The 17,705-nt window shown below is 33.5% G+C and overlaps 1 protein-coding gene across 1 annotated transcript in view; it reads right to left on the reverse strand.

Annotated features, from left to right (window-relative positions):
• Positions 1-17,705, reverse strand: part of EYS (eyes shut homolog) — a 1,553,129-nt gene that overhangs the window by 478,769 nt on the left and 1,056,655 nt on the right. The window contains exon 27 of the mRNA XM_055330595.1: positions 11,146-11,258. Coding sequence (XP_055186570.1) covers positions 11,146-11,258 — 113 coding nt within the window. The remainder of the gene's footprint in view (positions 1-11,145; positions 11,259-17,705) is intronic.

Below are 17,705 nucleotides of genomic sequence, written 5' to 3' on the forward strand. Positions count from 1 at the left end.
TTATTTATTTTAGTGTATTCTTCTATTTTGTATGGGGAAAAAAACTAGATACTTCTTAAAAAAAGAGGGTAGTACATTTGAACTTCTCATGGAAAACATTATTCTTCTTAGATAACTATTCTCTTAGCTGATAGGGAATATGGTCAAATAAACGTATGTACAGATGGTTAATTATGGTAGTTACCAAAATGGATGCACCTCCTGTGTCACTGTGTTAAGTGCATTGTTTATACACAATTTCATTCAGTCCTCATGCCAACTCTATGATACCATTATTATTGTCCTTATTTTACAGGTAAAAAAAACTCAAGTAGAGAGAGGTTAAATAACTATGAGAAGGTTATACTGACAATAAGAAGCAGAGCTGAACTCTGAAACTTGATAGTTCTGATTAATTCCTCTGCCATAAAAATATACCAGCTTAAATCAAACCCATTTCCAAAAAAGCTAGTAGTTAAGCTCTCTAGTTTCTGTCTGTGTAATAGAACAGAAGCAATGCTTTTATAGTGGAAGCATATTAACTGTATTTGTGATGAACTCTGTGCAATAGAAAAAAACATTTTAAATTACTTTTAGAGAAAGAATTGCCTTTAGTTTGTGAAATACTACAGTAGAACATTTAATTGTGAAAATACAGGCCCCAGGGCATGGTCCAGAAATTAAAAAAAAGAAAAAACAATATTATGAAAGTTAATTGTTCTTTTTAATATGATAGGGAAAAGTTACATTGAGTTTCTAGAGAGCGATGGGTTAGGGGTTAGATTCTAGGGAGGACACATAATTTCTATTAAGGTTGAGACTGAGGCCAAGAGCAGATCTTTAAGAAATGTCTGAGGTTGGCAGCTCCCACATTCGGGGCATATATATTTATAGCAGCAATGTCCACAATAGCCAAACTGTGGAAGGAGCCTCGGTGTCCATCGAAAGATGAATGGATAAAGAAGATGTGGTTTATGTATACAATGGAATATTACTCAGCCATTAGAAATGACAAATTCCCACCATTTGCTTCAATGTGGATGGAACTGGAGGGTATTATGCTGAGTGAAGTAAGTCAATCGGAGAAGGACAAGCAGTGTATGTTCTCATTCATTTGGGGAATATAAATAATAGTGAAAGGGAATAGAAGGGAAGGGAGAAGAAATGTGTGGGAAATATCAGAAAGGGAGACAGAACATAAAGACTCCTAACTCTGGGAAACGAACTAGGGGGGGTGGAAGGGGAGGAGGCCGGGGGGTGGGGGTGAATGAGTGACGGGTACTGAGGGGGGGCACTTGACGGGATGAGCACTGGATGTTATTCTGTATGTTGGTAAATTGAACATCAATAAAAAATAAATTTATTAAAAAAAAAAAGAAATGTCTGAGGTTGGAATAGTCAAGGGATTTTTAAGACCAAGGATGGGCAATGTTTCATATCCTTGTATTGCTATGTTATTCTCTGAAATACCTGACCCCTTTTCCCTGAACTCCAACCCTCAAATTTTGTGTTCATCATTCTTTGGAAAAATTTTAGGAAAAAAAGACTATGTTAACCTTTTATTTGAGGAAGAACAAATGACAAACAATTACAATAACAACAATAGCTAGGCTAGTTATAAAAAAGTGTATATTAGGAATTTGACACCATTAAGAGAATCTTTTAAAAGTATATATTAAATCATCAATCTTTTACAGCAACATTCCATAGCCAAGATTGTTATCATTATCATTGTTTATAATGAAGAATTAGGTCACAGAGATATTAAGTGGCACAACCAGCATTCAGTGTGTGGTTCCAGACCTACTGTTCTTCCCTTTCTACTTGTTTGCTCCAAGCTTTAGAATTAGAGTTTAAGTAACATCAAGGTGTCAGTTCACTTGAAAAATTAAACTAAAAAGAGTTCAATAAAAGCTATGCATTTAAACACACGTTCCCTTGTAATCATGGGGAGGACAGAAGCAACATTCATTGGACTTAAGTAATTTTCAGATACATCAGGAAATTAGAATTCCACAAAACTGGTCACTCTATTGCTGTACTTGAGGAGTGGCCAAATAATACATGTTATGTCCACAAATGTAATTAATTTCCTTAGATGTGTATAAAGTTGAAGACTTCAATTACACATTTATTAGTTCTAGAATAAAACACAGCTACTTGGGGATTTATGTGTCTATTCTTTGCCCACATTTATTAATAAATAAACTCTATTCATATAGATTAGGGACATCCTGCCATACCCAAATCATAAGAATTCTGATATATGTAATTAAGTCCACTATGGAATTCTAGAGAAGAAAATATTTTTAAATATTGTGAAATAGATTTAAGATATCAAAAATTTCAAAATAAATGCGCTGATAATTCTTCTTGGGTTTGAATAATTCAGAAATAAAAAAGACCTATTTCCGTGTGTGTGTGTGTGTGTGTGTATTTTATCCTACGTTTCCAAGAGAAATACAACTTAAAAGCAAAAACAAACAAAAATGTCTGATATACGGGAAACAAAGCTGTCTGAGAAGATACATACATTTTTCAAGTATACAAGTATATAATCTCAATATTTTCCTTCATGTAGAACTATGGAATTTGATTAAAATATAGCTAAAACACTTTCTGTAGCATAAATTTATAAAGCAGTTTCCACTAAAGCCTTAATTCCAAATATTGCAGGATTAAAATATTTGACATGGCTGATTTCATCATCTTTTAAATACTTAATACATTTTCTATGTAAATCTACATATTTAAAGATTTTACTTATTTATTCAAGAGAGAGGGGAGAGAGAGAGAGAGAGAGAGAGAGAATGAATGAGCAGAGGGAGAGGGTCAAGCAGAGTTCTCACTGAGCAGGGAGCCTGATGTGAGAGGCTTGATCCCAGGATCCTGGGATCACGACCAGAGTGGAAGGCAGATGCGTAACTGACTGAGCCATCGCGCTGCCCGTAAATCATATTTTAAGTGAAGTTTAATAAATGGTGTTAGGAAAACTAGATGCCCACATGCAAAAGAATGAAACTGGACTCTTATCTGGTGTTAAAAATAAAAATCAGTTTAAACTGGATTAAAAACTTAAATGGAAGACCTGAAACTATCAAACTCCTAGAAGAAAACATAGGGAAAAGCTCTCTGACATTGACCTCAGTAATGATTTTTTTGGATGACACTGAAAACCTCAGGCAAAAAAAGCAAAAAATGCAAAAGTGGGACTGTGACTATATTAAAAAAAAAAGCTTCTGCAAAGCAAAGGAAGTTTCCATCAACAAAATGAAAATGCAACCCATGGACTGGAAGAAAACATCCATAAACCATATGTCTGATAAGAAGTTAATATTCAAAATATATAAGAAATTCATTTGGCCCAATAGCTAAAAGACAATCCAATTTAAAAATGGTCAAAGGAATACATTTTTTTCCAAAGAGGTATATAAATGGCCAACAGATATATGAAAAGAGGCTCAACAACAGTAATCATCAGAAAAATACAAATTTCAACCATAATGAGGTATCACTTCATACATGTTAAAATATGAAAGAAAAGAATAGAAAAGAAAAGAAAGAAAGAAAAAAGAAATACAAGAAAGAAGAAAGAGAGAAAGAGAGAGGGAGGGAGGGAAAAATGATAGCAAATACTGGCAGGAATATGAAGAGAGCCCTGTACACTGCTGTGGGAATGTAAATTTGTATAGCTACTAACAGAACACTGTATGGAGGTCACTCAAAAAACTAAAAAGAGAATTACCATATGATCCAGCATCCTTCTTTTGGGTATATATGCAAAGGAAATGAGATCAGTAACTTGAAGAGGTGTCTGCGCTTCTGTACTCATTGAAGCATTATTCACAGCAGCCAAAACATGGAAACAATCTAAATGTCCTCAATGAATGGGTAAAGAAACTGTGGTATATATGCATAATAGAATATTAAGCCTCAAACAAGAAGGAGATCCTGACATTTGTGACAAAATGGATGAATGTAGAAGACATTATGCTAAGTGAAATAAGCTACATGTAGAAAGAAAAAATTGCATGATCTCACTTATATATAGAGATCAAAGAGTCAAATACATAGAAGCAGAGAGTTACCAGGTTCAGGAAAGTGAAGGGTGATGGGGAGATGTTGGCTAAAGGGTATAGAATTGAAGTTCTGTAGGACTAGAGTTGTGTAATTTATACAGTTTAGAGATCTAATATACAAAATGATGATCATAGTTAATAATACTGTATTAAATACTGGAGATTTGCTATGAGACTAGATTTGCTGTGAGACTAGACTATGGTCTCACCATTAGAACAAATGGTAACTATGTGAGGATATGGATATGTTAATGAGTTTGACTATGGTAGTCATTTCACTATGTATATGTATGTTAAATAACCATATTGTACACTGTAGACATATAAAATTTTATAAGATCTTTAAAAATAATAAAAATAGATTTTAAGGGTATAAATTAAATAGTAAGGTTTTTAATTTTTAAAAAGATTTTATTTACTTATTTGAGACAGAGACAGTGCAAGAGACAGAGCACACAAATCAGGGGAATGGGGCAAGGGGAGAGGGAGAAGCAGGCTCCTTAGTGAGCAGGGAGCTCTGATGACTCAGAGCTTGATCTCAGGACCCTGGGATCATGACCTGAGTTGAAGGCAGATGCTTGACTGACTGAGCCACCCAGATGCCCCAAGTAGTAAGATTTTAAAAATATTTTAATGCTGACAGAACATTTCCTACAAGGTGTCAAGTGGACAATGACACATATAACGAAAGTCATAAGGAATAAACCCATAGAAGATAACAGAAATGAAAAATGGAACCAAATACAATAATGAGAGAAGTGAAGCAATAATATATAGTAGAAAAGAAATAAATGCAAACACATATGAATCCATCAAACTGTCAACTCAGTTTTACTAGACTCTAAGTCTTAAAAAATGAAAAATACAGAAATAAAATATTTATTATTTTGTTTATTTAATAATGTTGCTGTTGGCTGCCACTGTATGGTCTATTTTCACACAGCCTGGTAGATACTAACAAAATTTTCTGAAGGCAGGTCTCCTATGGTACTGTTCTTGTCATGGGAATCAGCAATTCATGGCATAAATTAGCTGTTTCAAAAACATTATACTAAGCTGGCAGTTGCAAAAGGTAGCCATGTCAAGGCATACTCAAAATAGAATTCCAACATCTATGATAAATTCGGCTTCATGTAGAAAGTCCTCTCTGCTTCAGTCTCAAATACACAAAATAGAATAAACATCAAACTACAATTTCAGCTCCTGTCCATAATCTGGTCTTCATATGTAAATGATGACCATGTCTCCAGGAGGCCAAGAGTATATCAATCTCACAGTACATTGTCATAGACAAGTATTTGAATGATTAAAACCTAGAGAAAATTGTAATTTACCTCATTTCTCTTGCTTCACTTTAGGTATAATTTGACTATATTATTTGAGTGAATAAAATGATGAACTTTGGACTCCCATTTCTGAGTAATCAAATTTTGCTTTTACATTTTGTTTTGAAGGTTCATATTATTTACTTGAAAATGATAGTGGATGCTTATTTTGTAAAAAGAAAAAAATAGCACTGATGTATTACTAGAGCGTGAAACTCTATACCTTAGTCTTTTACTAATAAAACATTTATATCAGATATTTTCTTAAAAGTAGGATTCTAGATTGTGACCACAAATTTATAACAGCATGCTATATACTTTATAACTTACACCATTTTGAAGGCTAATAGTGTTTGATTTAATGATACTACAATGTCCTGTTGAGATAATTTGTGAATAAAGAATTAAAAAGTGGAAAATGATCTCCGACAGTTTGGTTTTTTAAAATCATTTCTTCTGTTTGAACTCTTCTCCTCATTATACAACACATTACTTCAGAAATCGTAATTATTTAAGAGACAAGGTACAAATAATCTAGAGTATTACATGGAGAAATATGAGAATGTGTAATAAAGGTTAAGTCGGTTGTATATAAGACAGATTCATAAGTCAACAGAAATGGTATGTTGCTATAGCTATTTTTTCTCACTTAATGGTATGTTTTAAGATCTATCCATATAGATAGATATACATGTATTTCATTGTTTTCAACTGACTTGTAAGTAATTTCATCATATTTATCATCCCTTTAAATACCCATTTCCTTGCTTTCCAATGTTTTACTATTTTTAAGAAGGCTATTCAGAGTATCATCAGATCATATCTCTGTGGTTCTCTGCAGCAGAAAACTAGAGGGAGAAAACTGATTTAGCTGTTCCTGAGTCATATTATATTGATATCTGTCTATGGAGCCTAAAAGAGCAGTCTTTCATATTCTGAGCATAAGACATAAGCCAATATATGATGATAGTAGTCCTGTGCCTGAGGTATATACTATTTACTTATTAAGAATATAGGTAAAGGGATCCCTGGGTGGCGCAGCGGTTTGGCGCCTGCCTTTGGCCCAGGGCGCGATCCTGGAGACCCGGGATCGAATCCCATATCGGGCTCCCGGTGCATGGAGCCTGCTTCTCCCTTTGCCTGTGTCTCTGCCTCTCTTTCTCTCTCTCTGTGACTATCATAAATAAATTAATTAAAAAAAATTAAAAAAAGAATGGCTGAGATCATTAAAAAAAAAGAATATAGGTAAAGTAAATGTAGATGACTATTAAAATGTATAGGAGGGGTGCCTGGGTGGCTAAGTCAGTTGGGCCTCTGACTCATGGTTTTGGCTCAGATTATGATCCCAGGATTGTAAGAATGAGCCCCATGTTGGGCTCTGTCTTGATCAGGGAGCCTGTTTAACATTCTCTCTTTCTTCTTCTGCCGCTCCTTTCTCTCCCTTTCTCAAAAAAAAATACACATATGGGAAAAATAAAATAATATATATTATTAATTAATAATACATATTAGTCACAGATAGGATTTTTAAATATTTTACATTGATAAGTGTTGACATTTGTGATAGGTGAATAACTCAAGAAACTGATATTTTCCAAGTGACAGTACAAAATTGTGCATGGGTAAGAGATCCAATCAAAATGGGAAAAAGAAAAGTGGATTTTAATTTAACAGAGTATAAGAGGTTCATTGGTCATCAGGTTTCACATTACACATTGCAGCTAGCCTTTAAGAAACCATTACTTACCAAATTTTGGTACAATATTGAAAAGAGTATTACTAATTAGCTAAAAAGGTTATTAAAATATTATTATTTCTAAATACATATACATGAGGCCAGAATTTCTTCAACTATTTTAGCAGAATAATTATCGTACAGATTGAATACAGAAACACATGTAAGTATCCAGATGTCTTCATGAAGTCTGACAATAAATATATTTGGGGATCCCTGGGTAGCGCAGCGGTTTGGCGCCTGCCTTTGGCCCAGGGCGCGATCCTGGAGACCCGGGATCGAATCCCACGTCAGGCTCCTGGTGCATCGAGCCTGCTTCTCCCTCTGCCTGTGTCTCTGCCTCTCTCTCTCTCACTGTGTGCCTATCATAAATAAATAAAAAAAAAAATTAAAAAAAATAAAATGCATTGTTTAAAAATAAATAAATAAGTATATTTGAAAAAATGTGAAACATTGCCACTCTTTACATCATTTTTATTTGTTTTAATACATATAGTTATTTTCCATAAATATATGCTATTCCATATTATATTAATATGTTATGAATTTGTATTTTTATTTTATGAGTTAAATAATAAATATATTTCAACTTCTTTAGTTTTTATTTCTAATATGGTAAATACTGATAAATATATTCCACATTAAAAAAGCTGTTTGTGGCCAACAACAACAGCATTCTTTTTAAGAGTGCAAAGACCAAAAAGTTTGAGAGTCATTTTACATAAGGCGTGAATCTAAAAAAAAATTTCATAATAAAAATTTGTGTGAAGAAATAATCATAGTCAAATCAAAAGATACTTTATATAGCAAATTTTTTAGCATCTACTACTCCAGGCCTTGAGGAAATAGCAGTGAAAGAGATTTATAGAGTCCATGCCCACAAGAAGCACACATTATGGTAAAGAAAGTCATAAGAGAAACCTATGGACAAATAAATAAACATATTCAAATAGTGTTAGCTCTCATTAAGAATAAAAAAGAATATGGAAATAATGAGTAGGAGACATGGATGGGGGGTCATTTCGTTTTGGGTCATCTAAGAAAGCTCCTCAGAGAGGTCAGAGTAAAGCTGCAGTCTAAATATTGAGAAGAAGGCAGACCTGTGGATGAAGGTGACAGGGAGAGGGAAGAGAGGGTTCTGGAATAGGAACTAGAAGATACATTTTTCTGAAGATGGTAGCAAATTTGGCAATGAAGGCCAATGCCACTGAGCTTTTAACAAAGAAGAGAGTTCAATTTTATCTTCTTTACATTATGAGGCAAGAATTATTTTTCTGATTTCACAGATAAGATTGAGGAATGGGGAACTTTTAAACCCCACTTGGTGTCATATGGCGAATTATTTGCAGAATTAGGCTTTGAAAATTGCATTCTAGACCAATCTAGTATAATGCCTCTCTCTCTCTCTTTTTTTGTTAATAATAAATTTATTTTTTATTGGTGTTCAATTTGCCAACATACAGAATAACACCCAGTGCTCATCCCGTCAAGTGCCCCCCTCAGTGCCTGTCACCCATTTATATAATGCCTCTCTTAAGAGAGGTAATTCTAAAGGAAATGAAGTGATGACAGGGGTTAGTGAGAGAAACAGAGTAAATGTTCAGAGAAATGTAATAGTCTCTGCTTGCCCTACCCCTAATAACCAGCAAAATGCTCCTCATATGTATACAGCTGTGCTGGATATAATAGGGAGGTATAGTATCATTAGGAGCATTAAGTCATACACAGTATTATAAAATTAAGGTCAAATTAATAGCATTGGAGGTCAATAAAATAGGACTTCTATAGAAGAGAGATCAAGAAACGGTTTAGAATTGGCTTGCAAGTAGCTGAGGCTACACAGGGACTTTCTGCTTTTGTTTTATATTTATTCTTTTTTAAAAAGATGTTATTTATTTATTTTACAGAGAGAGAGAGAGCAAGCAGGGGAGCGGCAGAGGAAGAGGGAGAAGCAGGCTCCCTACTGAGCAGGAAGCCAGATGCAGGGCTCTATTCCCAGGACCCCGAGACCATAATACCATGACCAGAGCCAAAGGCAGGCACCCAACTGACTGAGCTACCCAGGAGCTCCAGTTTTATACTTATTCTTACAAACAAAAGTTAAATGTGCCCAACTTTTATAAAATTAAAAGAGAAAATTTTATCAATTGCTACATTAGCAGATGGTTATATATATATATATAATCAAATGATTTTCTTTTTTTAAAAGGTTTTATTTATTTATTCATGAGACACACACACACACACACTGAGAGAGAGAGAGAGAGAGAGAGAAGCAGAGGGAGAAGCAGGCTCCATGCAGAGAGCCTGACATGGGACTTGATCCTGGGCCTCCAGGATCACGCCCTGGGCTGGAGGCAGAGCTAAACCTCTGAGCTACCCAGGCTGCCCAGATTATATCCTTTTCAATGGATTTACTACCTAGTAATTGTTCATTATTCATTTAACTATCAGTTGCAAACTGATTATTTAACAGAGAGAGTAGACAGTAAAATATCTAAGAGTTTAATAAATTTTTTTGGAGACAAGTTTTTTAAAAATTAGAAATAAGTGGTAAAATATAAGGACTTATGAGTACTTTATTTACATTAAAATTGATGTAACCTATCTATTGTAATATAATGTAAGATATTAAGATTTTATTTGAGTAAAAACAAAACACAAACAAAATAAGCACCCTGTCTACCACTGTATGATATGTGCCACAAATACACTTTAAATGTAGAGCCTAGGGATGCCTGGGTGGCTTGGTGGTTGAGCATCTGCCTTTGGCTCAGGGCGTGATCCCGGGGTCTTGGGATCGAGTCCCACATCGGGCTCCCTACAGGGAGTCTGCTTCTCCTTCTGCCTGTGTCTCCACCTTTCGCTGTGTCTCATGAATATATACATAGAATCTTTTAAAAAAATAAAAAAAATAAATAAATGTAGAGCCTAAAGTTGAAACATTGGGGAGTGAATTATCCTTTTACCTTCTAATGTATTTCGTTTTTTAATATACATAACCCCCTCAAACTGTGAAGGTAATCAATTTGATGATATTCAAATATGTAAAGTTCTCATAGCCTTTTGTGTGTTTTTCCCCCAAAGTACACTTTTTATTTATATATTTATTTTAATATTTCATCAAAATCTTCTCTACTATGCTATAAACTCCTTAAGAACAGTCACTGCGTGACTGGTTATTTCCCTTGGACCACATTACACAGAAGGATTTCAATAATTCAAAATCTTCTTGGTGGAATCAATCAATGTTTCTGCTGTTGACAAACAGGCTTTTATGCTGTCCTGTGATCAAACATCCTGCCACACCATGCTATCCTATCTAACCTGTGTGAACCCTTTCCAATGGACCATAAAGCTCCTAGGTGATCCTTTTTTCTTAACTGTCAGGGAAATTTGTTTTGTTTTTTTTTAACTAATTCATACCAATGGCATGAATGCCTAACACAGTGTCGAATGTGCCATCTCTCTACTTCACCTTCATCCTATCCCCCACCACACGTACAGATAGTTCTGTAGCCAGACACAGGTTATCCAAAAGAAATGCCTCTAATAATGGAAATTTAAGCACAATGACAATTTTTAAAGTGACATTTTAAAAGAAACATTTTAGCACTCTGAACAATAACCCACATGCATGACCGTCAGCATGCTTATAATTTAAACACCTCGACAGATGATATTTTCTTTTTCTATTTAAATTCAATTTGCCAACATATAGTATAACACCCAGTGCTCAGATGATATTTTCTGATCAAGACTAACTGATCATTTGTTGGTAGACATGATGTATCTTTACGTAGCACAAAGCTGAAACTCACTATAAATAAACGGTCCAACTTAATTAGGATATAGTTTAAATATTCTATAGTCTGTAAAAAAAAAGTAAAATGTGTAAGTATGAAAAAAACATCAAAGTGAAGGAAATGCAGTCTGTGCCTGATTAGATAATATCAAATTGAAATGTTACCTTTTGGTGTATGTAGTTATTCAAACAAGTACTTAAAAAATCATTAGTGGATTTTACCTGCAATTATCCACACGAATTTTTTTCACTGCCTTGGATGGGATGAAGGATTCCAGGTTATTGATTTCTATAACTTTGATGCAGCCAGTAAAATTTTCAACTGGTCCAGAAATCTGAGATGGAGGGAGAAAAGGAGGGAAGGGGAAAGTAAGAGAGAATTTTACTTTATTTTCTTTAATATATTATTCTTGCTGTAAACTAGTCAATCAGACTGCAAGTTTGATTTATTCAACATATTGGTAGAAAGTAATTCAACTCTTTTGCTAAACATAATTCCAAAAATGAGTATAAAAGAATACTATCATAATCAAAAGTTACTTGGAATCTGTAGATCTTATCACTGTATGATTCACTTACATATGAATAAGGAAAAATTTTCATTATTATAGTGAATTATAGCTGAAACATGGGAGAAAATCTAATACCCTCATCCTCCTCATTCTCCACATCGATGGATTATACGTTTCCATCTTTTGCTTCTGTTCCATGTACTTTTTCTTTCAAGCATTAGTTACCTTGCCCCATACACAGCTATCAAAACATCAAGAAAACTTTCTCTTTCTGTTGTCAAAGGAAACATAGTAAACTATGAATATCTGTGACATCCCGCAGCCCTGATGGATTCTACATGCCTTTGTGTAAAGTTGTGTGGCCTATCCTCTTTAGGAATAACTTGGGCCAAAACTAACAACTAGAAAGATTGCCAAAGGGCAAAAATTAAACATAAATAAATAAATAAATAAATAAATAAGGACATTGGAAAGCATTTGTTTTGTTAAACAAATAAAACTTCTTAAACAGACATAAGACTTCTCATTTTACTCACTGTGAACATACAATACTATTCTATTAGTTCTATGCCTACACAAGTTTAGATTTATGTGAAAAAGAGAAGTTAATAAAAAGTAAAAGGGGCACAGCTCAGAGTTTAATAGTTAGATATGAGCATTTATTTCAGGTTCTGTTTTCTGTTATGTTCTTGATACTATTAAAAATTTCAAGCTAAGATGGACCAAATTATGAGCAGGATAGTCACTGAATTTGTACACTGAAAAATAAGTTGCCTATCTTGATTTTTGAATTAAAAATAAGCACTATTTGCATTTTCAAGACTTGGCTTCTCATTGAGTGTAATATTAAAAAGGATGGAAGGAAGGAAGTCTTTGTCTAGCTTAGAAATTTTAGGGTGAATTTATTTTATCTCATCTTTTAACTGAGATTCTTGGTTTAAAAACCTTTAAATATTTTCTCTGCTTTCTGATATAAACACAAATGTTCTACAAACCCTCTCAACAAGCAACACTATGTCAAGCCTCAAAAATGACTGAACTAGAAAACAAAACAGTATTTCACACAGCAAGTTTACAAAGAAGTCAGTTCATTCCATAGAAAACAGATACTTGGCTCTTACATGTTGCAGAAGGGGAAAATATTGTTACCTTAAAGTTTTAATGGAGTTTATTAATCTTTTTGTTTTTAACTTTAATTTGCATTTTTATCACAGGTATATATAAATATAGTTTATAAATTTTAATATAAAATTTACATATGCCTCTCCTGAAACATCATAAATTTCTGAATATACAGTTTACAGTTTAAAAATTAAAAACCTAAATAGTCTTGGAAAAATGCTATTGATGGTAATGATTATGAATGTTATACTTTAATATAGCTCAAAAGTAGCATAATGTATGTGCATATTTAAATACATTTTTTCTCTGTTCATGAAGATCCTTATTACTTATGAGGATGAGAAGTATGGAGAAAGGTACAGCTTTTTAAATATATACAAAGCTATTAAAAATGCTTTAAAAGAAAATGGTTCTATGATTAATCTATATAATGCTTAATAGAATTTTATGATTCAAATCTCATTCACATATTATGGGTTAAAAGACAAATATTAATTTATTTACCTTAGACCTTACTACAAGAAAAAAATTTCCATACCCCTTAAACTTGAATGAATTCAAAATTCTTTCATTTCTTCTATATTAATAGATTCAAAACTTTCCAGTCTTTCACACGTTAACTTCAGGGACTCTTATTCAGGATGAGTTAATTGGTTCCCAAATTCTCATGTAAGACTTTATCACTTTGAATATGGAAATTTCACTTTGCTAAATAAATAAATAAATAAATAAATAAATAAATAAATAAATAAATCTTGCACCCAGAAACAGTACATCTGAATAGTAAACGCAAATCACGAGGGCATTAGATAATTTCTAGTGTTGAGAACTTTTTCTCCTTGAATTTCATTAATTTATAGTAATCTGGTTAGTTAGGTCTCTGGGATGGGGTTTTTAGAAGTAAAAGGGAAACACAATATATATAATTGATATGACGAGTTACATGTAACCATATATAATAGACAAGAAATCATGAAAAATCACCTATATGAGATTATAGAAATAGTACTATTACATGTTATCTCCCTTTATTGAGAAAACTTTGTACTCCCATATACTCCTGGGATTTCTCATATTTGGTTCTTATTTTTGTTTGAGAGAAATAAGGAAATAATGACCCTCAGTTACTTCTAAATAGTGTAAAATGGCCACCACACAGCATCAAGAATATAATTCACAGTACTGAATAGTAATCATAACAGCATTCTCATTTTCTACCTCAAATTTGTCTCCAAGTTATAAATACACCTTCAATATATTCTCATTTTTTCTACCTTTACACTAACAGAAGAATATTTATTCTATTTCTAGTATATGATGGCCTTTATTCTCATTTGTTTTCCAAATTTTTATTTAAATTCTAGTTAGTTAACATACAGTGTAATATTGGTTTCATTTAAATTCTAGTTAGTTAACATACAGTGTAATATTGGTTTCAGGAGCAGATTTTAGTGATTACTTACAACTTACATATAACAACCAGTGCTCATCACAACAAGTGCACTCCTTAATGCTCATCACCCGTTTAGTCCATCACGTGCCCTTCTCCCGTCCAGCAACCTTCAGTTTGTTCTCTATAGTTAAGAGTCCCTTATGGTTTGCTTACTTTTTCTTTTTTTATACCTTCTCCTATGTTCATCTGTTTTGTTTCTTAAATTCCACATATAAACAAAATATGGTATTTGTCTTTTTCTGACTGACTTATTTCACTTAGCATAATATATTCTAACTGCATCCATGTCTTCAATGGATATTTGGGCTCTTTCCATATTTGCCTATTGTTGATAATGCTGTTATAAGCATTGGGGTTCATGTGCCCCTTTGAATTAGGTATTTTTGTACCCTTTGGGTAAATACCTAATGGTATAATTGCTGGATTAGGGTACTTCTATTTTTAACTTTATGAGGAATCTCCATACTATTGTGGCTGCACCATTTTCATTCCCACCAAGAGTGTAAGAGGGTTACCCTTTTTCCACATCTTCTCCAACATCTGTTGTTTTCTGAGTCACTAACTGTAGTCATTTTGACAGGTGTGAGGTGGTATCTCACGGTGGTATTTGATTTGTAATGATGAGTGATGTTGAAGATCTTTTCATGAGCCTGTTAGGCATCAAGATGTCTTTGGGAAAATGTTTATTCTTGTCATCTGCCCATTTTTTAAACTGGATTATTTGTTTTTTTGGGTATTGAGTTTCATAAGTTCTTTATAGATTTCGGATACTAACCCTTTATCGATGTCATTTACAAATATCTTCTCCCATTGCAAAGGTTGCCTTTTAGTTTTGTTGATTGTTTCCTTAGCTGTGCAGAAGCTTTTTATCTTGAAGAAGTCCCAATAGTTTATTTTTGCTTTTGTTTCCCTTGTCTCCAGAGACATGACTAGTAGGAAGCTGCTTTGCCTGAGGTCAAAGAGGTTGCTGGCTGGTTCTCTTTTAGGATTTTGATGGTTTCCTGTCTCACATTTAGGTCTTTCGTCCATTTTGAATTTATTTTTCTGTATGGTGTAAGAAAGTGGTCCAGTTTCATTCTTTGAATGTGGCTATCTAGTTTTCCCAATATCATTTGTTGAAGAGACTGTCTTTTTTCCTTTGAGTATTGTTTCCTGCTTTGTCAAAGATTAGTTAACTATATAGTTGTGGGTCCATTTCCAGGTTTTCTATTCTGTTCCGTTGATCTATGTGTCTGTTTTTGTGACAGTACTATACTGTTTTGATGACTACACTTTCAGGATAAATCAAATGCATATTATGACAATATCACACATGTCTGGAGGGAGATGAACTCAAAACCATGTAATATAGTTGCCAATTTTGATTGCAAGTATAATTATTAGCTCATGAGATTTTTCTTCTCATTGCAACAAAAGAAATCCTACTTTGACTAGTAAAGAGCTGGGGGGAAAACAGTGCAATACCAAAGAGCAGCTCTATATTCCACTTGTGATCTCTAAATACTATTTCACACCAAAAGCAGTCTGGATTTCTTGGAGAAATGCCTAATTATTCATCTGGGAAAACATAAGAAACCATGGAAACTCTACAGTACGAAGAATTTAGTTTCTTCATCAAAATTTTGCTCAAAAAATAAAATTGACAGAAGACTTTATACATAAAATATTATTGAGTATTCATATCACAATATATGGATACTATTTGGTTTCTTTAGCTTGATTTAAATAAACTATTTTAAAAGAAGGTTATAAAACAGGAAAATGTGAAAACTAACAATATATGATAGTAAAAAATTATTACTTCTTAAAGGTGATAATACAGTTATGGTGATCATTTTTGAAGATGACTTAGCTTACAGAAATAAAGACAAGAACATTTACAAATAAAATGTTCTGATGTCTGAGATAAGCTTCCAGAACATCTTGAAGACGGAGGGTGGAGTACACATTTCATAGATGAAATATGGCTGTGTCTTTTCATTTACCAAAGCTGCCGGTGAATTCATCACATTCTTTTTTTCTACATTTGCATATGTTTGAAATTTTATTAAAACAACAACAAACTTCTACTTTTTTTAAAAAAAAGATTTTATTTATTTATTCATGAAAGACATAGAGAGGAAGAGAGGCAGAGACACAGGCAGAGGGAGAAGCAGGCTCCATGCAGGGAGCCCAATGTGGGACTCAATCCCAGGACCCCAGGATCATGCCTGGAGCCAAAGGCAGACGCTCAACCCCTGAGCCACACAGGCGTCCCCAAACTTCGACATCATAGACACTCAGTCACCGCTTCAGCTGGTGTTTACTTGACTTACTCCCCGAGCATTATGACACCCCCAGCAGCTCTCCAGCTCTAATACAGTGGTTTAAAGTACCCTAGTTGTTCCAAATCTCCATTTCTTCTGATATTTAATCTGTTACTTCTTTTCTTAACTACTCCTTAACTACTCCTTCTTTTAAAAACAGGAAGTTCATTCAGCTGTACCCTCTTTCTTACCACACTTCTGCCTCATGCTCACCTTTTAAGCTCTTTCTTCCAACACACAAGAAAATTCGCTTTATTTCTGTCTAATTTAATCTTATTCTCTCAATTCCTACTCATGGATGATGGTACATGTTTTTGCGTGAAAAGTAAATCATGGACCATTTTAAGAAATAAAATTTTATGTTTCTATTTTAACACTGAAAACTTTCACCATCCATAATCATCAGAGTAGCACAAGAAAAACAATTCTGGCTTGGTAAAAAGGCTTGATAATAATTTTTTTTAAATACTAAGCAATGATAATAAAATAAAAGTAATAATCACTATCTATTGAGTATTAACTATTATGCATTTATCCTTCATAATAATCTTAGCAGATAGATTCTATCAGCATCTTGGTTTGTTATTTCCTATTTATTTTATAGTATTTCTATTACTGATGTCCTAAAAAGATTCTCTAGCATCATATTTACACAGGTAGTTTTCAACCAAAAAATGATTTTTCACCTTTCTTTGCACATCATTGCCTTATTGGCAGAAGGCATTATGCAAGCACATTTCAGTTCCTCTGTTCCTCTCTTTTTTTTTGGGAAGCCAGCCACCCCAAAGGCAGTCTATCTTCAGACTACTATATGTTGAGGAACTCTCCCAGAAGTTGCCAAATACCGTATGTGGCTAAATTTAATGTTTCAATATGGGACAAAGTATTTGGCAGTCCACCAGCTGAAGATCTTAATCTATATCTCTAATTTAGCTATTATCAATAACAAAGCTGACAAACATAACTTCATTTTTCTGACACCTTGTGTGTGCTGTTTAATGGGTTCTAAATTTTTTTTGGAAAATAGCTCTTTCAAATTGCACCAATCTCTGTTAGGTGTTGAAAGATAGGGTAATTTGCCCAAGTCACAAACCTAGAACATGGCATGGCATAACTAGACTAGATTTTAGGTCACCAAGCCTGAAGATTATGCTCTTCCTCACTTTCCTATACTAAGAATCCTTCAAGTTTGTTTGTTATCCTTTACCCACTATGGATCTGGCATTATTTAATTGTTCAAATATTGGAAATTATTATTTATTTATTGTAGGTTCCTTAGCACTACATGCTTTTAGCTCAAATGCCTTTAACAGGAATTTGAATATGATCATAAATCCTTATATGATTATTATGTTTCAAAACGAAGACAGGATATTGTGATATAATCTA

Source organism: Nyctereutes procyonoides, unplaced genomic scaffold (assembly GCF_905146905.1).
Source record: "Nyctereutes procyonoides isolate TBG_1078 unplaced genomic scaffold, NYPRO_anot_genome, whole genome shotgun sequence".
Lineage (NCBI taxonomy): Eukaryota > Metazoa > Chordata > Mammalia > Carnivora > Canidae > Nyctereutes > Nyctereutes procyonoides.